This window comes from Mrakia frigida (genome assembly GCF_051309035.1).
Source record: "Mrakia frigida strain ATCC 22029 unplaced genomic scaffold BDY24scaffold_2, whole genome shotgun sequence".
Taxonomy (NCBI): domain Eukaryota; kingdom Fungi; phylum Basidiomycota; class Tremellomycetes; order Cystofilobasidiales; family Mrakiaceae; genus Mrakia; species Mrakia frigida.
The window spans coordinates 1,181,265-1,203,583 of NW_027481279.1; the positions used below are offsets into that span (position 1 = coordinate 1,181,265).

Below are 22,319 nucleotides of genomic sequence, written 5' to 3' on the forward strand. Positions count from 1 at the left end.
GATCAGTGCACAAGATGTCGGTCGTCGAGATCAGTGCTTCGCCCTTCAAAGCTTTCCAGCCCTGACTTCTTCTTCTGCCTCTTCACTGTACAGAGGAAATAAGTTTTGGCTGAAGTAGACAGAAGACCAGTTGCTCCAACCACGGAGTTGGCGAGAGTTGGTGAGGGAGAATTGAGGGAGGGCACGACGCGTCGTCGCCATCTCAGCTTTCGTCCAGCCAGCATTCGTTCCCTCTTCTTTCTGTCATTTCTATCACGACCTACAAGTCAAAATTCTCTTCATGTTCTTTCAACGACTCCAAGGTCTCCTCTGAAAATTTCCTTGACCGCTTCAAGTCTTCGGGCGAGCCGACCCCTCCTTTTGCCCAGCTCCGATCCGTTCTTCCAACCACTTCTGCCAAACCACCCCTTCTTCTCCTCCCTCTTTCTACTAGACCATTTTTGAGCCTCAGATCCTCCCCTCGTTTCCTCCCTCTGAAGATCTGTTTCGTAGCTGTAGAACCGGTTCTGAGCGTCGTCGCATCTCTCGCCGAAACCCCGCTTGGCTGCTCTCTCTGTCTCTTCACCTCCCGGTCTCCAACAAGAACCTCTACCCACCTCTCCTTCAGGATCATGCGAGTCGATGGGACCGCATGCTCGAGATCTTCGAGATCTGCGGTGGTCGAAGATCCTCGCTCGACGTCGAAAAGGTTGTTTGAAGACCGATGGTTTGACGCGTCGTGCGGCCCACCCGCGACAGATCTTCCGCTCGTTCTTCTTGCTCCCTCTCGAACTTCGGCACGGTTCAGCCCAAGGTTTTCCTTCCTCTAAGAACTTTTTATGTCTCCTTTTTCCCTCTCTTCTTTCGGCTTTAGGGCGATTTCGTTTCGCACCCCCTCTCTCCTCTTTCTCTGTTTGACAGGCCTGATTCTTCTTCTTCCCCCAAACCCCCACCCCCTCCTCCTCAGCTTCCTTTCTCATACCCATCCACCTTCCTTACGATCGAGGCCGATGGCCTACTACGCTTCGACCTCGACCTCTCAGTACTACTACCAGGACCAGGATCATCAGAAGGGCTACGGTGACTCGATGGGGGAGGAGGAAGCTCGAGGCCGCCAACCCTTTTCCTACATCTCTCACGACTCGTCCGTCTCAGACAGCTACGGAGGAGGAGCCTATGGATACTCTAGTCAGCAGGAGGAGGACGAGGGATCCAACCAATCTGAAGAACTCATCTGTAAGTTACGATTTTTTCTTGACCTTCTCTCCACCTCCTCGTCCGTTGAGCTCACCTGCTGCGGCTTTCACTCATGTCGTCTCTCGGTCCTCTTTTCCAGTCGATATGGATCCAGAGGACTCGACCTACAACAGTCCTGAAGCCGAAGAACCTCCAACTCCAACCTATCCCATCACTCCGAGCACTGCGAGCTCCTCCTCTTCGTACTTCGACCGTCGGACGGAGCAGCAGCCTCCTCCTCCCTCCGAGGACAGTGCCTTTCAGGGAGGATTCAATCGAGCATCTGCTACTTCTCAGGAGAGTCTAGCAGATATGCTCCTGAACGAATGCAGGCAGGAGTTCAGGACAGCTGGTGAAAACGGGGTAAACCTCTGGGTGACGCGTGAGTCCCTTTTGCCGACTGTTCTCTCTCTTCCTTCATTTTGCCTATCTGTGAGATGCGTAGAGGGAGGTTGCAGACAGAACTAACCACCATTATCTTCTCTACTTATCTACAGAACGACTGAGGTCACTGGTGGACTTCTTGTCGAGCGAGACGATCACCTCCAGAGGTGAGACGCGTCTTCTCGTCGAAGTCGGCTAGCTCGCTTTCTGACTCCTTCCTTTCTTTTAGCTCGAGGTCAAGAGGAGGTCCAGGCAACCATGGCTCTGCTGAACTTCTTTCACGTCAACCTACAGTGCGTGATTCTCTCTCTGAACTTCACGGCCGCCTGCAGATTTGACCGACGACGTCTTCCTTTCTTTTCTCCGCTCAACCAGAATCTCGACGGCCTATCTCCTCCCAGAAGTGCGTCATCCATGCTCTCTCTTTAACAAAGTATCTGAACTTACCCCTACTTCTTCCCTCACAGATACGTCGCTGGAGAGTCGGACTCTACTGGTCAGGGTTGGCCGAGAGTGCGGAAGCAGCTGGAGACGAGGTGAGCGCGCGTCCATACTTTTTGTGCTCGAGGTAGAATGCTGATCTCGTCCCGCCTCTGTCGTTTCTCTCTCCAGTGGTGATACGTTACTCAGGACTCAAACAGATGACTCGAAAAACGGAACGACTCGCTCGACGCGTCCGGATGGCGACGCGTTTTTCTTCTCCCTCTCTCATTTCTTGCTTTTCTTCATTTTCTGGTGTTCTCGTTTCTTTTTCTTGCACATTCTCTACCTTCTGGCTGTATCCTTAGCCCCTTGTACTTTCTCTTAACGATCTTCACGACTTCCTTTCTTGGTCTCTCTCTCGCTCCTTTCTCTCCCGCGCTCGCTTCGCAAAAAGAAAGCAAACAGCATGTCTACATATGTTCTACTACTCAAAATTAAGATTAGAGCTTCGCCGAAGCCGACGCAGAGGCGGAAGCAGCGATCTCAGCCCTCTCCATCATCCCTCGGACCTCTCCACAAGCCCAGACGATGTTCTCCTTCAACTCCCTTCCTCGCATGTGCTTCTGCGAGGTGATGACCCAACGAAGGTAGGAGTCGTGGACGGAGTATCCGAGTCCGTAACCGTCGTCGACGACTGAGGGAAAGAAAGAAGAGAAGGAAGGAAGTCAGCGTCGAGCTACAACGAAGTCGGAAGGAAGAAGGGAACGAACCTTCTCCGTAACCCCAACCGTCGATGTACTCGGAACCAAGCTGAGACGTGCTCATCTCCCAATGGCTCGTCTTAGCGTAAGCAGGATCCTTGAAGAATTCGGGAAGTTCCTCGTTGTCCTTGAGCACCTTCTTGAGTCCGAAGAGGTGTCGATCGACTCCCTGACCGTTCGAAGCTTTGGCAGCGTACTCGAGATGACGGGTGACGGCCTTTCGGAAGAGCTCGACTCGTTTGGTATCCTGCGAAAGAAGAACGGCGAAGAACGAACGAGTTAGTTCGACTGAGAGGAAGCGACAAAGGAAAGCAAATCCAAAAGACTCACGTTCTCTCCCTCCCTGACCATGCTCTCGATCCAGTCCTTAGCCTCCTGACTCGAAGATCGGATGACCTCAGTTCGTCCCTCCTTAAACTTCCGAGTCTGAGCGGACTCGTAGCAAACACCCATTCGTCTGCAGAAGGAAGAAGAGAAGACCGAGGGGGTCAGCTCCGATTCGACGCGTTCTTGAAACAAACCCCAAGCGAAGAGACTCACCCCTCCATGTTGAAGAAAGCGAGGTGCATCACGAGCTGAGCCCAAGCGTCGGGAGAGCATTTGTAGTGCTTGATGAGATCCTTTCCGTAACCTCCGTATTGAAGAGCCTGGAAACAAAGAGTAAGGACGAGACGATCAGCTTCAGCTCTCTCTCCTTCCCTAAAACCGACGAAACGCGACCAGCCAGAAAAAGAGAAGACGACTCACCTCCAGGTTGTGCCTTCCCATGATCTCCCAATGAGCCTTGGCAGCAGCCTCGACTGAAGCCTTAGCCTTGTCGTCGAGAACCCACTTCAACTCGACGGGAGCAGCTCCCTTCTTTCCAGACTCTCCGACGAGGTCGACCTTGCCCTTCTCGAGCGAAGCGATGATGAACTCGTTGAGACGAAGGGTGGGAGTTCCATCGAGGAGGGAGTGCTCTCCGTTGAATCCTGAGCGACCGGAGGGAAGGACGATCACTGAGAGAGAAAGAGAGAAACGAAGGTCAGCTCGGAAGCTCACCATCCGAAAGGGACGCGTCGTGAAGAGACTGAGGGAGGGTTGAATAAGCTCACGCTGGTGCTTATCGAACCACCTGTTAACTCCTCCCTCTCCGACCCAGAGTCGCCAACTCCGATCGTTGAGCTTGGTATCGAGTCGACTGGAGGAGGTAGGATCGGAATCATCGAGGGCGACGACGACGATGGCAGACTGAATGGCCTCGAGAGTCTCGGCGTTGGTCTTGGAGATGGAGATGAGGTGGTCTCGAGCCTGAGCGAAAGGAGAAAGGTCAGCTCGTCGAGGGAAGGTGTGAACAAGCAGGAGGAAGGGAGGCGACGCACCTTGGTCCAGTTGTCTCGGTTCTCCGACGTAAGAAGTCCAACGGCAGGTCCCTCGTCAGCTCCAACGGTGTGAATGACGTCGTTAAAGAGTCTGGAACAGGTTAAGGGAGGCCAAGAGTCAGTACGAGCTCTTGAGGAAGCAAGAATGAGCTCGAACACGACTCACCGATCAATCTCCTCGACACCGAGACCTCCAACTCGAACCTTGAAGGCTCGGTTCTTTCTCAGCACAACAACGTGGTCGTTCTGTCCATTCGAGGTAGGGTACTTGATGCTAGTATCTTCGGGGATGGCGGGGATACGGGAAGCGTTGAACCTGAACGAAGATCGAGAAAGCATCAAAGTCGACTTCAGCCCATCGTTCTCGCCCAGCGAGCCAAAATCGAACAGAAAAGAAAGGAGGAAGAAGGAAACGCACATGTTGACGTAGGCAGACATGTCCAGAGGAGTCTGACGAACTCGCTCAGGCTCGAGTTGTTGACTAGCGAGGACAGGAAAAGCAACGGAGTCAGGACGAGTGACGACGGAGCTGAGGACGAGGTCAAAGAACAAGAACTCACGACTCTGTAAGTTGACGGAAGACCTCGAGAGCTCGAACGAGCTCAGCAGCACGACGAGACTGGGTCTTGTTTCCTCCTCCCTTTCCCTTGTGAACGTAGAAGTAGTTGACTCCAGGGACGACGGGGTCTCTGGAAACGAAGAAGGAAAGAGGAGGGAGAGAAGGAGGTCAATCGGGGATTGCTGGTACCGAGAAGGGATCCGAGTCTGAAAAGACGAAGTGGGTCTAGACAGGTAGATCTTGGTCTGGAGAGTCTGATTCTGCCATCTTTGCTGGAGATATATCAAGGGGAAAGCTGTGGTGGGGAAGGCTGAGGAGGACCACCCTCGGGTGGCGAGGGCCGGAGGGAGGAGATCGACTCATCCTTCGAGCTCGCTCCGAGTTCCATCTACAGCTTCCTGGTCTCCTTTGAGCTCTAGGATGTCTTCTGTAGATGCTTATTCCACCGCTGAACACGTTCGCACCTCTTCAAGAAGCTCCCGGCTTCCTCCCGGTAGCCCAAAGTCGAGGCAAAACGCCGAGGGAGGAAAAGAGAATGTAGAGAGAGAGCTCACCTGTAGGACATGTAAGCGTAGGAGTTCCACCACTCTGACAGCCAGCTATCCCTTCCCTCGTCGTTGGCTCGACTCTCGAGTCTAGTCTGAAGAGTCTTTGCTACTTCGGAAGACTCGAAGTCCTTGACGATGGAGGCGGATTTGGCGTACTCCTGAGGGGAAAGGTGAGGTTTGAGAGTGGTGAGGTAGAGATCCAGCGTTTGTTTCAGAGGAGGAACAGGGAGCTTGGGGAGATGAGTTTGGTAGCGAAGCATGGGAGGGAGGGATGGGTCCGCTTGAGGTTCAGGAGCGGGCGTAGAAGCTGCAGCTCGTCGAAGAGCAGGCTATAGAAGAGAGAGAGAGAAGGAAGGAGGGCGAATCAGGACCGGGTCAATCATCGAGCTCTTCCCTCTTCCCTTGAGCCTCTAGAATGTACTGAGAGGTAGTAGAGCGTACAGTTTGAGATGCTAGAGGTCGTTTGGAGACCATGGTGAGACGACGGAGCATGGAAGTTGGGAGCGAACGAGAGGGGGTAAGGAACGAGCAGGAGGGGATGATGGAGGGTTGAGGGGAAGGTGTCCGGTCGAAGCTCTCCGGTTCTCCAGGCGAGAAGACCCGAGATTTATCACGAGCCTTCGATCTATAGAAAGGGGACAGAAGATTTTCTCGAAGGTGAGGGAGGATGCGGGAAGAAATGCTTGAGAAAGGCAAAAATGGCGAAGGAGAAAAAAAGAGGAAGGTCGAGGTCGCCGACGCCGCCTCGCGCTTCGAAATCTTCTTCTGCTGATCGAGTTTCAGTTGCTGAGAGCTTGACGCAAGACGCAAGACGAAGGGGTAGAGGAGAAAGATGGAAAACATACTGCCCAAGAGGAGAATGGCGCTTTCCGAGCTCTGCGTTCGAAGCGTCGTTGCTGTGATTCAGCGAGGTGTCTCGACGCGTCGCTCTCTCTTCCTCCGACTCAGTCCTTCTCTGAGAAGCTCTTTCAGGATGAAGTAAAAACCTCGAGCGTGATTTCAACGCTCTAGAGGGTAAAGTGGGAGCAGGAAGGGCAAGGAGAACAGCTGTTGTCGAGCTAGTCGTCGAAAGTTAACGCGTCGACGAGCTTGCTCAAGAGGTCACTCGACGAGGGAAGGAGCATCGAACTAGGTAAGAATCTGTATCCTCGATCCAGCGAGGTGCAGCAGAGATACCTCCCACCGACCCCTTCAATGCCTCAAACCGAACCGAACGTTCAAATCCAGCAGAGAGAGAAGGCAGAGGGAGGGATTGAGAGCTGAGATGGTGGAAGCTTAGCATATCCGTATCGCTATAGGATAGATGAATTCGCAGCGCGTTTCAGTCGTATCGTGGGAGATGGAAGAGGGAGGAAAGGAAGATCCGAGACGGGGTTGAAAAGTACAAAGACGCGACGAGTCGAGCGACCGAGCGCTCAGCTTCTTGGCAAAGACCTGGGAAGATGCGAGAGAAAGTTAGTACAGAGAGACCGCTATCTTGAGGAGGCTCTGATAAGAAGAGGCAAGGGAGGAAGGGAGGACGACGAATCATTGTCGCGTTTCTCAGGCTTGAACTCGACGTCTCGAGCTGAGACCTCCGTCTCTCACTTGAGTCCCCGTTGATACTTATCCCCGTGCTATCCATATCTGAGCCCCAGCCTCGAGCAGTCAACCCATCCAGATCCATCTCAGGTACGGGCAGGACGAGGTGAGTGCAGCGAAAGAGAGAGTATCGATTGACCAACGCAACGCAACAACGCGTTTCGCTCGCTCCTCCTCCTCCGAACTGGACTCCCTGATGTGAGTGGTCTCATGCGAGCCCCTCCTGCAATGTATCTATTGGCTCTTGCCTAAAGCTTGTTTCGAAACGGACGAGGAGAGAACCAGTCGATCTCACGAGGTCCTCGTCGCGTCGAGTCGCTCGAGAACCGGAGGGAAACACCGCATACTTACTTACGAACTAGACCTCTGTAGACGTTCTACTGTAAAGGGAAGGGTTCTGGGAGGGGTTGTGAGGGGTAGCTCTATCGAAGTTCGTGGGAGGAACGACGCTGGCGAGTGCTCGTTGAGGTTTCAGCTCTAGGAGGCTTTGGGGTGGGCTGGGAGAAGGGAAGATCGGAACTGGCTACTACTACGGGCGACTTGAGAACTACGCGAGGGAAAATGAGAACTACTACTGGGCGACTTGACTGCGAGACTGGTTCTGGAGAAGGGAAGCTGAGAAAGGGAGACGAGAAGGGAAGCTGAGAAGTTGACCAATTCTGGGGTGAAAGTTGATGGATAGCAAGAAGGTCAAAACTAGTCCGCTCTTTATACTACATACGGTCCGCAGTCCAACGCGCAGCGAGAGAAACAGGAGCAGGAGAGAGTAGCTAGGGAAAGGAAAGGCGGAACGCGAGACACGTCGCAAAGGCTTCAGCGGTCACAGCAAATCAAAAAGGGTATAAACTATAAAAGGGAAGAGGCAGAGAAGGAAAGAACTGAGACAATTATGTACTTAGAGTAGGGAGTCGAGACAGAAGGGAGGGTCGAGAGCAAAAGGGGACGCGACAGGTGAGACGCGTCGCAAAGAGAAGGTGTTAGGCAAAGGGATCTACAGAAAGGGAAGAGTCGGTGAAGGGAAGAAGAGAACTAAGTGTAAACAGAAGGGCGAGGCCCAAAACCTATCGAAGCGGGGTCTCTAACCGAGAAGGGAAAAGGAGAAGAGACGCGTCGTGACCAAAACAAAAGAAAGAACGGAACGAGAAGAACTCCACACTTCCTCTCCAAACCCCCACACTGGAAGATACAGATGAGCAAGAAGCAAAGCTGTAGAGAAGTGGCTCACGGATCCCGGAGTCCATACTCGACAAAGGAAATCGTGGAGGGCAACGACACCCGCCTCGCTAGACGCGTTGTCGGCGTTGACCATGTGCTGTCCTTCGCGTCTTTCTTCCCCCAACCTGTCTTCCCTTTTTTCGAAACCAGCCTCCACCTATATAAAGCTTGATCTTTTCCGCGCCTACCAATAAAATCATGAGCCTAAACCCCCTAGCAGCGATACCATAGAGGCAGGGAGAGCAAAGACTCACAACCCTTCGATCCGACCACGAAGTCCTTCCGCTTTCGTCTCACTTTCGGGCTTTCCAACTTTTTGTCTGCTGCATCTCCAGTCTCGAGCTTCAATATCCGCATACAATGGCCTCTCAGCTTTCTACTCAAGGCAGTCTCAGTCTTCCAGCTCCTCTGTGTCGTGAGAAACTGCTCGTCGCGACCGGGGGCCATCAACGGAGCTTCACCACTCCCGGAACCTGTATCTCTTTACCCATGCAAGCGATCGATCTCAAAACTTCAGGATATATCAAACGAAACATCTGCTACAACTCAGACTAGTTTTCGGAGCTCCTGCGACTCTCCTTCGTCCGCAAAAGTTCGAACGACGCGTCCGACTCCGAAACAACTTGGAGCGTCCCAAGCTGGAGTTTTCGAGCAGCAGGTTCATAAAAGCTCAGCCAGAAATTCTGTCAAGTTGCCTGAATAGCTCAGTTGGTAGCAGCGTAAGACTGAAGTGCACAGAGAGACGAGCAAGAGAGAGCAGAACCAGATCGATCCGTCGACCTCGGTTCCGCACTCCTAGTTCGTCTTTCAACACTCCGCCTTCTTAAGGTCCTCGGTTCAAACCCGAGTTCCGGCATCTCTTTTGCTTCCCGGTATAGGCAGGCATCAGGCCTCGAAATCTAGCAGGGAAAGCGTCGACGGCGTCGCGAGCACTTTTGGACGGAATCGGCAAATCTCGCCCTCTCGCTCGCTTCAAAGGACGGTGAGGCAGCCGATATCCTCAGGATGTGATCTTCTGCTTCTCAGCTGCTGGCTCATCTTGAGATCTTGAAATTTGCTCTACTGGGTACTGAGAAACGGAGCCGCAAAGTTGGAGGACGTTGGAAAGAGTTCGACCGACCGTCAGGGGTCGACTCCCGTCTCCTTTCTCCTCCGTCATTTCGGTTCGGATCTAAATTCCACTTCCTGCTTCGCAAAGACCTCGTTTCCTTCTCAGCCCCTTGAGACTGGCGTTCAAATGTAAACCGATGAGGATGAAGACGACTCAGAAAGACGGCGGGAAGTCGAGCTCGAAATTGGCTTCAATCCGGAACCGAGAGGAACGTCGGGAGCTTCCAGCGAGAGATCTTCAGTCTGAACAAGGGTTCCGAAGGTTTGGGTGAGAAAAGAAAAAGGTATCCGATGAGAAGGCGAACGAAAACATGGCGGAGAATTTGCATCGAAATTGAGCTTTGAGGGAGCGAAGCCGACGACGGGCGGTCGGGAGCGAAAGGGAAGTTACCTCTCGTTCTATGCTTCCTCTTCAACGTAAAAACATGCCTTCGTCTCCCTTGTACGTTTCAATCGATAGTGACATATCGAGGATGAGTCTGACGAGAGCAAAAGCTCTTCAGAGAACTTCCCAAGTCGACGTGTTTCATTCAAGTTGGCCTCGACGCGTCAAGCGTTTTGGAACTCATCGTTGAGGAGAGTCTCTGACGCTGAAGTTGAGCTTCGAGTCAGCTTGAGTTCCACTTTAAAGGAAGAGAGGGCACACTGATCATTCCCTGAAAGCCAGCTCCTACGCCGAGGAGCTCCGAGAGCTTGGGGCCGGCCATGGGAAAGGAAAAGAAGAGAAGGGTCGGAAGGCGGTGGTTGGAAGTGAGCTCGGCTTCGTTTCTTCTGAGCTGAGCTTTCGTTGCTCCCCTCTGCCCAACGCAAGAAAGTCATTGCGAGCATAAGGTAGAGTCAGCCTCCCTTCCTTCGAAGCGTCCATCCCGACCCATCCGAAGAAGGGAGAAAAGAGGCGAGGAGGAGGAGGGTGAGCCGTGAGATCCGACGACGCGACTTCCCTTTCCCTCGTCGCCCTTTCAGAACAGCAATGCACGGGTCAAAGGTTGAGTGAACGGTATCAAGATATAAGTAGCTACGAAGTACAAAAGAGAGACCAACCAAAAGCGAAACCGAAAAACCGAAATCGTTCGAAACCAAACTCCTCCTCTCCTCTCCCTCTCCGTCCCATCTCACCAGCAGACGAACGCACGACGAGCGACCTACCTAGTAGAGCAGCAGAAAGAGAATTGTCCCACGATAAGAAACAGCGACCGGACGAGAAGAGATGAAGAGGGAAGGAACAAGGAACTAAAGAGTGTGAGTTTGCGAGAGGGCAAGCAAACGAACCAGGAAAGGAGAAACGAAGACCCGAGGAGATGAAAAGGAACTAAAAAGTGACCCAACAATAGAGAGAGAAGAAATAGATGACCGGATCGACCGACGAGAGGGAGGGAAGGCGAGGGGAAGAGAGGGAGGAGAGGAGGGAGGAGAGGATTGGGTTTGGTTCACGCTCAGTACTGAGGGTGCTGCTGATGCTGCTGCCCTTGCTGAGGTTGCTGAGGAGGGTAGTCGGTAGGGTTTTGGTAGTTGTAGCCTCCGTTGTTGTAGGCCTGATGGACGAAAGCGAGAGAGAGAAGAAGGATCAGCACTCGATGCGTCTCAACCCGGACGCGTCTCGACTCGAAACGAACGAAGAAACTCACGTCGTACCCAGCAGCACCTCCGTTGCTAGGCTGCCTCTGAACTCCGTAAGCCTGCTGCTGCTCTGGCGATCCATAAACTCCCTGGTCGGGAGCTCCGTAGGCCTGCTGCTGCTGCTGATCGTAGGCGAGATGCTCCTGACCGTACTCTCCTCCCTGAGCGACTCCACCGTTGCTAGGCTGCCTCTGAACCCCAGCTCCCTCGGTAGACCCGTAGGCTCCGTATCCAGCTCCGAAACCGGCGGTGTTGTCTCCGTAGTAAGAGGTAGGATGTTGAGGGTTCTCGTAACCGTTGGACGCGTAGGGATCCTGACCTTGACCTTGGGGAGGGTAGCCGTAGGGATCGGTGGTAGGAGGGTAGGCAGGGTAGGCAGCAGTGAAGTCGTGGTCTGGGATACCGGAGATGGCAGTAGAGCTGTTGGCGTAGGCGGGATCGTTGTCGTCGAGACCAGCGACGACTGAAGGAGGGAAAAGAGGAAGATGTTAGTCAGTGTCTGGAACGAAGAGCGATGGTGATGCGAGACGTGATGCATGAGAAGAAGTTGAGAAGTGATAGAAGAAGAGTTCTACGAAGAAGGAGCGGCGACGACAACGAGAAGAGGGCTGAGAAATCGCGTCTAGAACTCACGATCAGAACGTTCCCTCTCTCGTCGATCCCACTCCGAATCACCTCGCTTCTCTCCAGCGGCGAAGGCTCCCTCGGTAGTCTTGAACTCGTGCTCGTCGGGCATTCCTCCTCCGCTGAAGTCGAGAGGTTGAAGTCGTCGGTTGAACTTCTTCGACTTGGCGAGCTTCACCTTCCTGAAGATGAAGAAACCCAGCGCAGCCGCTCCCACGAGGACACCGATAACGATACCAGCAGTAGCCCCCGATCTGATCGAAGAGAGAACCAAAAACAGATGATAACCAGAGTCAGCTTGGACGAACGCGCCAAGGCCGAGGGAGGGAGAGGGAAGGAAAGAAGGAGAGGGAAGAAGCTCACGAGAGGCCAGAAGACGACGAGGCAGCGGTAGCAGCAGAAGTAGCGGAGACCTTGGATGTCTGTTGGAGATGCAGATTGAGGAGAAGAGTCAGACAGGTGCACATATATAGAAAGAAGGGGCTGAGGAACGAACCGAAACACCCCTGGTCGACGTGACGAGCCCGGGAAGGGCTGCTGAGGATCGAGAGGTTGCTGTAGTGGCTCGGGAGAGGGTCGTGGGAGCAACGACGGAGGTCGAGGTGGGAGTGGTACTGGTAGGAGCTGCTGAGGTGGTAGTGGGAGCTGCCGAGGTGGTTGTGGCGGGCTGAAGGGAGGAGAACGAAGAGAGGGGTTTCGAGAAAGAGGAAGGTGAGCTCGAGCGCGAGATGAAGAACAGAGATCACCTCGTAGGAAAAAGCTGAGAAGCCAGAACTCACAGCAGAGGAAGTAGTCTCGATCTCAGAGGTAGTGCTGGTCGAGGTAGTGGTAGGAGTAGAGGATGTCGTGGGCTGAGCGCTTGTTGAAGTAACCTGAGAAGTCGAGGTCGTAGTGGGAGAGACGACTGCGCTGGTGGTAGCGGCGACCTGCGATCATAGATACAAGTCGGAAGGTTAGAATCAGCGGGCGTGCATACTTCAAGAGAATAAGAAGGAGGAAAAGGAAGAAACGAACGGTGGTCGTGGGAGCGGCGGTGGTCGTGGTCGTGTTGTCGTCTTGCCTGACCTGAAGGATCATCCTGTGCTTTGCAGCAGGGTGTTGAAACTCATGTGCTGCTACGGTTGATGAGAGGAGGAGTCCTGCTGCGATGAGAGTGAGGGAGGAAGGGCGCATGTTGAACGACGAAGAGAGGAGGGGAGGAGGGAAGGAGGGAAGGGAGGGAGGGAGGAGAGGAGAGGGCTGAATGGATTGGGTAGGTTCGACTGAGGCGATGGATCGAGATTGTTTGTTGATTCCGACTTTAGCGGATCCGAGTAGTTGATCAAAGAGTGTGAGAGAACGAGTGGATGGAGTCCAACGGAGGCAGGCTGGAGGGAGGGAAGGAAGCCGAAGAAGACCCGAGGTCAAGGAAGGAGGCGACAAAAGGGAAGGAATCGAGATGAGAAGGATTGTAGGGAGAAGGAGAGATGGTCAGTAACTGCTGGACGATGGATATCCTACAAGTTGATCTGAAGCTTACCTCTTTGGGGAAGGGGGAGAGAAGGACCGTGAGAAGGAAGGGAGGAGGTGAGAGTTGAGGGGAAGAAAGACAGAGGGCGGAGAACAAAGGAGAGGAAACACGCCTCCCTCACCTGACCCTTTTTCATGGACTTCGAGAAAAATTGCAATTAGCTTGAAGGAGATACTCTCGACCTTCGATCCCTTCACAAAAAAACCTTCATTTTTTGCTCGGACGGTCGCGTCCTTCCCCTTGCTAGCTCGAACTCGCTCCTCCCTCCTCCCTCTTGATTTGACCTCTACCATCTTCCTCCCTTAGAAACAGTCCCTCGGTATCTCTCCCTCAAGAAATGGTCATCTCCCTCTCTCTCCTACGGATATTCACACTCGTTCAAATCTTCACCTCTTGCGCTCTCGGTTCGTCTCTCTCTCTCTCCTTTTCAACTTGAATCCAAGACGGCGAGCTCACCCCTTCCCTCCTTTCGTTTCTACAGCCTCCACAGTGATATCTTCACCTTCCTCGACTTCTCCTTGGTGAGATGACAAGCTCAGAGTTATCGTGTTGTCAGAACTGACTTTTCAATAACCTTTGTGGATCTTGAGCAAACCAGGAAAATCAACACGTCCTCCAAAGTCACCTTCGCTTCCTCCTCCGACCTTCAAGACTTCACCGTTGAGATCCTGAACGCAGACCAGAAGATCCTCTCTGGAGCATATGCTCTAGCTTCTAGTGGTGAGTGCAAACTGAGCTCGTTCCTTCAATTGTGTCGGCGAAGAAGGAGGGGGGGGGAGGGGGGGGAGGAAGACGAGCAAGGGAGGAGGTCGAAGCTCAACCACTTTCCCTTTCCTTCCTCCCTCCCCATCGCCTGTCTCGGTGCCGCCCTCTCAGATCAGCTCAAGCTCTGGGACTACATGCTTCCATGTCCCGGTCTTCCAGCAGCGTAGGTTTCCCTTAACTTTCTCAAGCGTAAACATCATAGAGAGCTGACCTTTGGTTTCTCCTCCCTCCGACGACAGCTTCGGCTACGTCCTCCTCTTCGTCAACGTCTCTTCTCCCTCCCAAGTCTTTGCGTCTAGTGAGCAGTTCGCTATAGAAGGTGCGGGGCTGACTCTCTTCTACTCACAGATCTCGCTCGACCTGACGCTTTTCTTCCTTTCTCAACTGGCGATGAAGCCGAGAACAACACGTCGACCTCTCCCTCCTCTCCAACAACCTCCTACCTCATCTACCCAAGTCAGGTAGCCCTCCCAGCATCGTTTTCCCCTTCCCCGGTTTCGTCCTCGTAAGTATTCGTTCCCGTCTCTCATCGACGCGTCTTCACGAACAGACCTCGCCGAGCTCAACGCACTCTTCCCTCCTCTCTTTCTCTCTCAGAACACCCTCCGCCTCCAGCTCTCAAGTCTCCTCGGGCCACAGAAGAGGGTCGTTCAACCTCTTAGGACTCCTCCTCCCGACGCTGGTCCTCTCTTCGTTGGTGCTCGTCGTCGTCGGCGCGTCGAGGACGTGAACCTCCGTCTCTTTCTTTCTTCCCCTCGCCTTGTGTCGCTTACACTCCCTTACGAACCCTTCTTGGCTAACGACCCTCTAATATCTATATATACTGGAATGCACCTGTTTCTCTTCCTCTTGCCTCTGACTCGCAAGCTCTCCATCGAAAAGGGAAAGGAAAGGTCGAGGTCGAAACGCGTCCCATCCCTCGCTGTATCTCTTCAGCCTCCTCTCGCTCGTCGGTCTTTCTCTGCTTCTGCCTCGCTCTCAAAAGCTCATCTATATACATAGGAGCGGAGAAAGGGAGGGCAGAACAGCATTCTGATCGAACTTCGAACCCTCCCTCCCTCCCCTAAAAAAAACGTGAGTCCAACCAACTTCTCTTTCGGTCTTGCGGGGGACTCGCTCTCCCTCGGGCGAAACAGATCTTCCTCTGTTCCCTTTGAATGCAGAGATCTGCGTCCGAAAAACGATATATCATCGAGAGAGAAGAAGCTCAACAGCAAAGAGGAAGCGAGCCCCTAAAGAAGAAGACGTCAGAGAGAGATGAAGCAAAAGAAAGAGAGGAGGCCAGGAGAGGAAGGAGCAAGGACAAACAACCCTCGTTTTCCCCGCCACATTTCTGAGAGAGGTCAACTCTGCGTCCTTCACTCAACTTTTTTTAAGGGAGGAGTGATGAAGTGGTGAATGAAGTAGTAGTGGGATTGTTGATGAAAATCGGAAGGTCGGAAGATGTCCAGAAGTTTAAGGTTGTCTTCTTTGGGAGAAAAGGAAGGAACGCGTCGAAGGGTGAAGGGCGTTCTCTCCGCGTCCCTTCCTTCATCTTTGGAGCCGATTTCTGTTGAAACCTCAACGTCCACCCACCCTCGGATTGATCACCTCCTTCCTCCTTCCTCCTCTCGTCCTACCTCTCTCTCTCCCTCGGAACCCTCTATAGCGCCGCAAGTGTTGGGTGCGTTGAAGAGACGACGAAACACCTCTCGAGCTTTCACCCTCTCGTCTCTCTCCCTCCCTCAAGCCTCGCTCCTTTCTCGCTCGCTCTTCGTTCAACGGTCAACACCAGCACCACCCAGGGATCGAACGCAGGTCGGACGATTTGTTCATAGAAAGGTGAGTGTCTGTGTATATTTGCAGAGAAGGAGGAGGAGGAGGAGGGAAGAGAGAGAGAAGGAAAGAGTTGAGAGCTGGCGGGAAGGGAAGGGAAACGAAGAAAGACCGAAACGGACCCATGCTTTTGCTGGGATTCCCATCAATCTTTGACCTCTCTTAGAGAGCAGCTGTATAATCTGAGAACTTTTAATCACGACTTGATTAAATCTGACCGTTCGTTTCTCTGTGTTCCCTGTCTTCTCTTTCTCCCAGCTCCTTCCCCTCTCTCTCTCTCGACCTTCTCTCCCTTCTCTCTCCTCCTCCTCCTCCTTACGAAACCAGCCGAGACACGAGCCAACAACACAACACAACACAACACATCAACCTTCCCTCCCTCCTCCTCAACGCTCATCCAGCCTTCCTCTGCGTTCCATCCTCTCTCGATGGATACGCTCCCAGCTCCTCTGTTGAGGTCCTCGTCTTCCTCCCCTCGCCATCAGCTCCTCTTGGACTCCTCCATCTCTCCCCAACAAATCGTTTACAACAACAACAACAACAACAACAATTCCTTATCGTCAAGGAAACCATCTCTACCCTGTCAACCTCCTCCTCCTGCTCAAGGATCCGCGGCTTCAAACTATCAGAAAGCTCTCCCTCCCGACCTCGTTCGACTGCCCTCGACCGCTTCCTCGACCTACTCCCTCCCTGATCCTACGACGTTCCCTATCCCTCAGGACTACAACAGGTTCGGAGCAGGATCCGCAGTCAGCAGCAGCGGCGGCACCTCGTCTTCCTCGGCTCGAACGACCAGTCGAGGGAGTGGGAGCGTGAGGGACAGCGGCGCTTCTTCGTCCTTTGGAGGAGATTACGCCGTCTATGGGAATGGCGCTACTGGTGGAGGAGGAGGAGCAGCAGCGAAGCATCAGAGGACAAACTCGTTCATCGTCGGAGGAGGAGGGGAGGATCAGCTCGACGAAGAGGAGGAAGAAGAGTCGGAGCACCAACAGCAGTCGTCCTCTCCGGTTCACCCTCGTCAACAAACTCCAGCTCGTCCTCTACGAGAAGTTCATCATCGAAGCTACCAGCAGCACCCTCTCCCTTCGTCGTCCAACCACCATCCTTACCCAGGTCGACACGCTCCTCATCCTTCCTACTCCTCCACTCCCTCCTCTTCCCCTCCCTCGTCCAACAACCCTTCCAGAATCGGACTCGGAATCACCTCCGATACGGCCATCCATCTGCCTCCCACGCCAGCTCCTTCGGGATCCAACGATGTCAACGGAGGAGGAGGAGGAGGAGGAAGGAGATGGTCCAACGCTTATGCGACCTCGTCCACTTCGAGCGTTGTCAGCGGGTACGGAGAGCAGCAGCAACATCAGCAGAACGGAGTGGAACGAGGATACGAGAGTGAGAGTGAGAGCGATGGCGAGAGCGAGTCGAGTGGATACGGGTGGGACGGAGAAGGAGGAGGATCGATCGAGGGAGCTGCCGTTGCTTTGGCGGAGAATGGGGATGGCAAGATCGTGAGAGGGGAAGGGTTGGATTTGCAGAAACCGAGGTTGGCTTCCGAGTTGATTGGTGAGTTGAACTTCTGTCGTTTGAAAGTGGAAGAGAACGAGCTCAAGTTTATTGACCTTCGCGCTCGTTTCCTTCTCCAGGCTCCACCCATCTTCTCCTCTCCTCCTCCCCAACCCCCTACCTCATGCCCTCCTTCCTCGAAACCGTCCTCCCTTCCCTCCTCTCAACCCTCGTCGTCCTCGACGTCTCGTCCTGCAACCTCTCGTCCCTCCCGGAGGAACTCTCCAACCTCTACGTCCTCGAAGAACTCAACGTCTCCAACAACCCTCTCGGATCCCTCCCTCCCTCCCTCTCCCAACTTCACACCCTCAGAGTCCTCTCAGCCAACGAGACTGGATGCTCAGCCCTCCCGGCGACGTTCGCAGCTCTCCAGAACCTCCACACCCTCTGCTTGAGGAGAAACCGGTTGCTTTCGCTTCCGGGTTGGTTGAGCTTGCTTCCCAACATGGAGACGCTGCTGGTGGAGGACAATCCGTTTGCGGGACCGTGGAAACCGTTGGTGGAGCAGATGCTGGTACAGTGGAGTCCGGCGGGAGGAGAACCGATGGATCAGCACGCGTCGTCGGTGTCGGGAGGAGGAGGAGGATCAGGATCGACGCCCAACACCGATTCGTTCTACCTCGCCGACGCTTCCCCTTCAGCTCAGGATCCTACCTTCGCCATCCCTCCTTCCCCAGCAGCTTCGTCGACCTACGGCCAGGAGGTCTCGGCAGGACAGCATCCATCCGTCTACGCTTCGTTCCCGTCGCCCGTCGCTTCTTCGTCCTCCCAACAAGCTCCTCGGTCAGCTCCTCTTCTTCACTTCAACCACTCCCACAACTCCTACTCCCCTTCACCGACGCCAACCGAGAACCGAAGTGCCGTTCTCGCCAGTCGTCGTCCTTCGCTTCCTCAAGGGATGATCGGAGCAGGACCTGGACTCAGCGGTCGATTCGCCAGATCCCCCAACCTCTCGTCGTCGGATCCTCCTCTCGCCGAAGCTCCCTCCCAAGCTACCCTTCGAGGACCACCCCCTCCTACTCCTGCGGAACCCGAACGTGTCCCTGTCGTTCGAAGGATGAAGAGTGCTGGAGCGCTCTTCCATCTTGGACTCGGAGGAGGATCGAAGGAGTCGTCGAGACCTGGATCGCCAGCGGAGGGACTCTTCTCGTCGAAACCCTCGTTCGCCAGCTCGGGGATCGGACTGGGAGCTCCTCCTGCGAGGCCTCCTCAGAAGAGGTTCGCCAGTATGGGGAGGGAGGGAGGCAAGAGTGCTGCGATGAGCTACAGGCCGACGAAGGGGTCGGATGGGATTGAGGAGTTAGATGGAGAGGAGGGAGGAGGAGGAGGAGGACGGGAAGGGACGAGGAGACCTTCGACGCCTAGTGGGGAGTTGAACGGTCTTGGAGGACCGGTGAAGGAGAAGGAGAAGGGCAAGTGGGGGTTCTTGAAGAAGATGAGCATGGGAAGGATGAGAAGTGGAAGTGGGACGGGCTCGACGATCCGACCTCCTCCTCCTCTTCATTCCAACACCGCTCCCGTCCTCGATCGACAGCAGATCCCTGGACTTCCGACGAGACCAAGTACGTCGATGGGATCGTACGGGAATGGGAAGTCGAACGCCTGCTCGAACAGGAACGGCAACAGCTCGAACTCGAACGGAACTCCTTCGACGTCGTCCCTCGTCTCGTCCGACGCGACTCCGCCAGCCATGCCTTCGCCAGGGTTCCTCGGAGCTTCCCTCTCCAGCCACGCAGCTCTCACCTCTCGGAAAAACAAACGTCGATCTTACCTCCCTCTCGACGTGCCTCCCTCCCTCACCATCCCCATCCCTTCCACCTCCCCGTTCATGTCGTCCGTCTCGACCTTCTCCTCAGCAACTTCGAACCACTACCTCCCTTCGTCAGTCAACGTCAACGAGGATTCAGACGAGGACGAAGCAGAGGACGACCCAGCAGGAGATTCAGCATCCATCTTGGAATCCTACCTTCAACATTCCCCTCTCGACTCCCCGACCATGACCTACCATCCTTCGTCCCTTCCTCCTCCTCCTCCCAACCACCGTCTTCCCTCCCACGAAGCCTCCGAAGAATTCAAACGAGCGTCCTACCTCGCCGGCCTCCGAAAAGTCATGGGATACCTTCGAGACCTCCACGACCTCTCCCTCCCAGCCAACGCGGGTCTCTTCTCCTCCAACAACCCCATCGACGGTCCCACAGGTCTCGACACGCCCGCTTCCCAGTTCTCGGGATCCTCTCCTAGTCCAGCGATGATGACCACGCCGACACCTCCTTTGGGTTCGACGTCGAAATCGAGGACGAGGAGGCCAACGACGGGAGGAGGAGGAGGAGGACCACCGGAGATGAAGAGGGAGTTCTCGGAAGGGTCGATGATGCTTGCTCAGTCGAGTCCTGGAGGAGCGAGTTTCGAGGGTGGGGTGGGGATGGGGAGAGCGATGTCGACGAGTACGGCGGCAACGACGGAGAACGGGAGCGATGAGAGTAGCGAGAGGGTGGAGGTGAGGAAGTACAAGGAGGACAGGGTGAAGAGGGCGATGGTTGTGAGGGAGATTGTTGAGTGAGTACCTTTTCTGGGTTGCGTTCGGGTTGGAAAGGAGAGGAGGGAGGGAGGGAGGGAGGAGAGGAGGGAAGGGAAGAGGGAGGCGAGACGCGTCGAATCGAGAAACGAAGCTGACCTTTTCCCTTCCCTCCTTCCCACCCACCCCCTCCCTCAGAACCGAACGAACCTACGTCAAAGGTCTCCAACAAGTCGTCGAGCTTTACGTCAAACCCTCGGAAGCTCCCTTCAACGGCATCGGGTCCAAGGAAACCGTCGTCCCTCTCGCCGAACGCAAAGTCGTCTTCAACGGTCTCTCGGGTCTCCTCCAGTTCCACCTCGAATCCTTCCTTCCCAAGCTCGAAGCGGCCGCTCGTCCCTTACTCAGTCTGAACGTGGACGATCAGGATGGAGCCTTGTCGAGAGCCGTGGCTGCCGATGTTGGGGACGTCTTCAGGACTTACAATCCGTTCATGAGGATGTACTCGACGTATATCAAGTGAGTTTGGACGCGACTTCCTTTCCCTTCCTCTCTTCTCTCGTTGCTGACCGAGAAACCTCTTCGATCCCTCCCTCGCAGCAACTTTGACAACTCCCTCCAAAGGTTGAAGTCCTGGACGGTCGCGCCTTCGCCTTCCTCGACTCCTGGATCTCCCACTTCGAGCACGGCTGCTCTCGCAACGATGGGATTGGCTCTCAGTGCTGTTTCGCCTCCTCTTACGCCGGATGGATCGTCGTCGAGCTCGTTGACTTCGACGCAGAGGAAGAGAGTCAAGGCTTTCTTGAAGGTTCGTCGCGTCTTCCTTTCATCCTCTCTTCGTTTCCGTTCCCACGCGTGCTGATTTCCTTCTCGCCACCTTTCAACGACACAGCGAGCTCGTCAGAACCCAAAGCACACTCAGCTCAATCTCGAGTCGTACCTTCTCCTTCCTGTTCAGCGGATCCCTCGTTATCGAATGCTCGTGAGTTTTCGTCTTCTCGTCTTCGTCGCCGCTCGGACTCGAGATCGCTGACCTGTTGTTTTCGATTGATGAACAGCTCGAGGACCTTCTCAAATGCACTCCTCCTCTCTCGGATCAAGCCTACGACCCTCTCGAGGATGCGTTCGAGGAGATCTCGTCCCTGGCTTCGTGCATGAACGAGGAGAAGAGGGACTCCGAGTCTCGTCGTCGGCTCGTCCAGTTAGTCGAGCTCCTCCCTTTCTTCCTCGATCCCAGCTCCTGTCGATCCTCGTGCTAACAAACTCTCTTCTCATCGTCTCTCTCAGATGGCAATCCCGAATCCGAGGCAAATTCCCATCCCCTCTCGTCCAACCTCATCGAAAACTCCTCCTCGACGGAAGCCTCACCCTCACTCGGATCGTCAAGAAGATGACCGACTACGTCGAGGTCACCCTCCCCATCATCGACGACGGAGACAACACCATCCAAGCTTCCAAGTCAGTCGTCGCCATCGAATGTCTCGCCGATCCAGAAACCCTCTCGACTCCTCTCGTCGCCGTCCTCACGAGCGACCTGCTCGTCCTCTGCAAGACTCAACCGGATCCGGCTGGGAAGGTGAAGACGGATGCAAACGGGCTGGCCAGGGATGGAACGGTGGACTTGTTTGCGGTGTTGAGGATGCAGACGAAATCGCAGCCGGCGAGCATCACCAACGGATCGAGTGAGTCTTCCCGTCCTCGTTTCTTTCGACTGAGTCGAAGCTCCCACTGACGGACTGTTCTTCCCCTTCCTCTTCCTCCCAGCCATCCGAGTCGTCGACAACCGAGCTATCCTCTACTTCGAGGCTCCCAGCACCAGTGCTGCTCTCACTTGGTTGAATGGTTCGTTCGAGTCTTCGTCGCGTCTCCCTTGTTCTTTTCGTCCGTCCTCACGCTGACCTCCTTCCCTCCCTTCTTTCTCCTCCCTTCCAGCTATCAACGTATCCTTCCAAGTCTCTCGTTCATGAACGAATCTACCCACTCTTCCTTCGTTTCTATCTCCTCCTTCCTTTTGTTTTTCTTTCACGTTTGCTTTTACTCTCCTCCTCTCCTTCACTACGCGCTCCCTCCATCTCGCCATCTCTCTCTCTCTCTTAACGTCCCCGGATCAGGTCTCGTACTTCTCTTCTTCCATTTCTTTGCTTGCCACAACAACAACACTCCGACAACAACAACAACAACTCTCTCTCTCCCCTCCTTTGCTTTTCGCCGTTCGTTTCGTTCTCGTTCCCCTTCGTTCTCTCTCTCCCTTTCCCTTTTCTTCTCGGATTCTTTCGCCTTGAGTGCCCTTGATGATTTTCACGACCCCTCCCTGCCCCTCCTTGCCACCCCTTCTTTATCCTAGCCCTTGCTTTGCGCTGTCGGTCTTGCCCTTTGCCCTTTCATTTTTGAGGACGATGTGCTGTTTGATTGGATCTTCTCTTTCGTTCTGAGTCGAATGTGTCCACAGCGAGGACGGTGGAGCTCGAGCACAAGGAAGAGGGTCGCATCCTTCGTGCTCCTCAGGGAGAGGGCTGTAATCGAGCTAGAGGAAGGACGCGACGAAGGAGGAGTCGAGTCGATTCACTTGTCGAATGGGCATCCGATAGACCTCTCTTTCTCGTGGAAATTCTAGTGATATGACGGTAGAAGTACCCAAAGGTCCGGCTGATGTAAACTCTGCCCTCAGATCTCGCTTCGAAGAGGACGAGAGGCCACGAGAGGAGAGAAAGAGAGAGTTCGTCAGGCCGAGTCCGGTTTACGAGCGATTTTAC

General features: G+C 54.4%; 5 protein-coding genes across 5 annotated transcripts; 3 read left to right on the forward strand and 2 right to left on the reverse strand.

Annotated features, from left to right (window-relative positions):
• The first annotated feature begins 790 nt into the window (after positions 1–790).
• Positions 791–2,437, forward strand: BDY24DRAFT_376005 (uncharacterized protein). Its single transcript, XM_076638616.1, has 7 exons — positions 791–1,215; positions 1,316–1,597; positions 1,713–1,766; positions 1,829–1,892; positions 1,975–2,002; positions 2,067–2,135; positions 2,212–2,437. Exons 1-7 carry the CDS (start codon positions 819–821, stop codon positions 2,215–2,217), a joined length of 900 nt encoding a protein of 299 aa, XP_076500929.1. The 5' UTR covers positions 791–818; the 3' UTR covers positions 2,218–2,437.
• Positions 2,438–2,469: 32 nt separating this feature from the next.
• Positions 2,470–5,958, reverse strand: BDY24DRAFT_376008 (choline/carnitine O-acyltransferase). Its single transcript, XM_076638617.1, has 12 exons — positions 5,693–5,958; positions 5,258–5,580; positions 4,705–4,833; positions 4,563–4,625; positions 4,311–4,460; positions 4,145–4,235; positions 3,878–4,073; positions 3,531–3,781; positions 3,324–3,430; positions 3,114–3,240; positions 2,793–3,030; positions 2,470–2,716 (listed from the first exon to the last, which is right to left on the reverse strand). Exons 1-12 carry the CDS (start codon positions 5,741–5,743, stop codon positions 2,523–2,525), a joined length of 1,920 nt encoding a protein of 639 aa, XP_076500930.1. The 5' UTR covers positions 5,744–5,958; the 3' UTR covers positions 2,470–2,522.
• A 4,178-nt stretch (positions 5,959–10,136) lies between these two features.
• Positions 10,137–12,977, reverse strand: BDY24DRAFT_376013 (uncharacterized protein). Its single transcript, XM_076638618.1, has 8 exons — positions 12,918–12,977; positions 12,413–12,765; positions 12,178–12,324; positions 11,895–12,065; positions 11,762–11,820; positions 11,408–11,652; positions 10,783–11,237; positions 10,137–10,689 (listed from the first exon to the last, which is right to left on the reverse strand). The coding sequence occupies exons 2-8, from the start codon at positions 12,569–12,571 to the stop codon at positions 10,591–10,593; spliced, it is 1,335 nt and encodes a 444-aa protein (XP_076500931.1). The 5' UTR covers positions 12,572–12,765; positions 12,918–12,977; the 3' UTR covers positions 10,137–10,590.
• A 167-nt stretch (positions 12,978–13,144) lies between these two features.
• Positions 13,145–14,519, forward strand: BDY24DRAFT_376015 (uncharacterized protein). The gene is made up of 7 exons (XM_076638619.1): positions 13,145–13,312; positions 13,390–13,429; positions 13,507–13,628; positions 13,785–13,836; positions 13,913–13,992; positions 14,070–14,178; positions 14,271–14,519. Exons 1-7 carry the CDS (start codon positions 13,246–13,248, stop codon positions 14,401–14,403), a joined length of 603 nt encoding a protein of 200 aa, XP_076500932.1. The 5' UTR covers positions 13,145–13,245; the 3' UTR covers positions 14,404–14,519.
• A 1,397-nt stretch (positions 14,520–15,916) lies between these two features.
• Positions 15,917–21,533, forward strand: BDY24DRAFT_411722 (uncharacterized protein; the record flags this gene model as incomplete). Its single annotated transcript, XM_076642965.1, has 9 exons — positions 15,917–17,051; positions 17,132–19,607; positions 19,765–20,085; positions 20,167–20,374; positions 20,459–20,548; positions 20,625–20,767; positions 20,854–21,248; positions 21,331–21,408; positions 21,499–21,533. The coding sequence occupies 9 exons, from the start codon at positions 15,917–15,919 to the stop codon at positions 21,531–21,533; spliced, it is 4,881 nt and encodes a 1,626-aa protein (XP_076500933.1).
• Positions 21,534–22,319: the final 786 nt, after the last annotated feature.

Bases quoted from the DNA above. Each gene is read 5' to 3' on its own strand.
- BDY24DRAFT_376013 (XM_076638618.1), bottom strand. From the start codon at position 12,571: ATGCGCCCTTCCTCCCTCACTCTCATCGCAGCAGGACTCCTCCTCTCA. The intron at 12,325-12,412 runs GTTCGTTTCTTC...CTATGATCGCAG, and splicing joins CCGCCGCTCCCACGACCACC to GTCGCCGCTACCACCAGCGC. The intron at 10,690-10,782 runs GTGAGTTTCTTC...TTCGTCCATCAG, and splicing joins GAGGTGCTGCTGGGTACGAC to GCCTACAACAACGGAGGCTA.
- BDY24DRAFT_376005 (XM_076638616.1), top strand. From the start codon at position 819: ATGTCTCCTTTTTCCCTCTCTTCTTTCGGCTTTAGGGCGATTTCGTTT. The intron at 1,216-1,315 runs GTAAGTTACGAT...CCTCTTTTCCAG, and splicing joins CCAATCTGAAGAACTCATCT to TCGATATGGATCCAGAGGAC. The intron at 1,893-1,974 runs GTGCGTGATTCT...CCGCTCAACCAG, and splicing joins TTCTTTCACGTCAACCTACA to AATCTCGACGGCCTATCTCC.
- BDY24DRAFT_376015 (XM_076638619.1), top strand. From the start codon at position 13,246: ATGGTCATCTCCCTCTCTCTCCTACGGATATTCACACTCGTTCAAATC. The intron at 13,837-13,912 runs GTAGGTTTCCCT...CTCCGACGACAG, and splicing joins TGTCCCGGTCTTCCAGCAGC to CTTCGGCTACGTCCTCCTCT. The intron at 14,179-14,270 runs GTAAGTATTCGT...TTTCTCTCTCAG, and splicing joins CCTTCCCCGGTTTCGTCCTC to AACACCCTCCGCCTCCAGCT.
- BDY24DRAFT_376008 (XM_076638617.1), bottom strand. From the start codon at position 5,743: ATGCTCCGTCGTCTCACCATGGTCTCCAAACGACCTCTAGCATCTCAA. The intron at 5,581-5,692 runs GTACGCTCTACT...TCTCTTCTATAG, and splicing joins GACCTCTAGCATCTCAAACT to CCTGCTCTTCGACGAGCTGC. The intron at 4,074-4,144 runs GTGCGTCGCCTC...CCTTTCGCTCAG, and splicing joins ACCGAGACAACTGGACCAAG to GCTCGAGACCACCTCATCTC.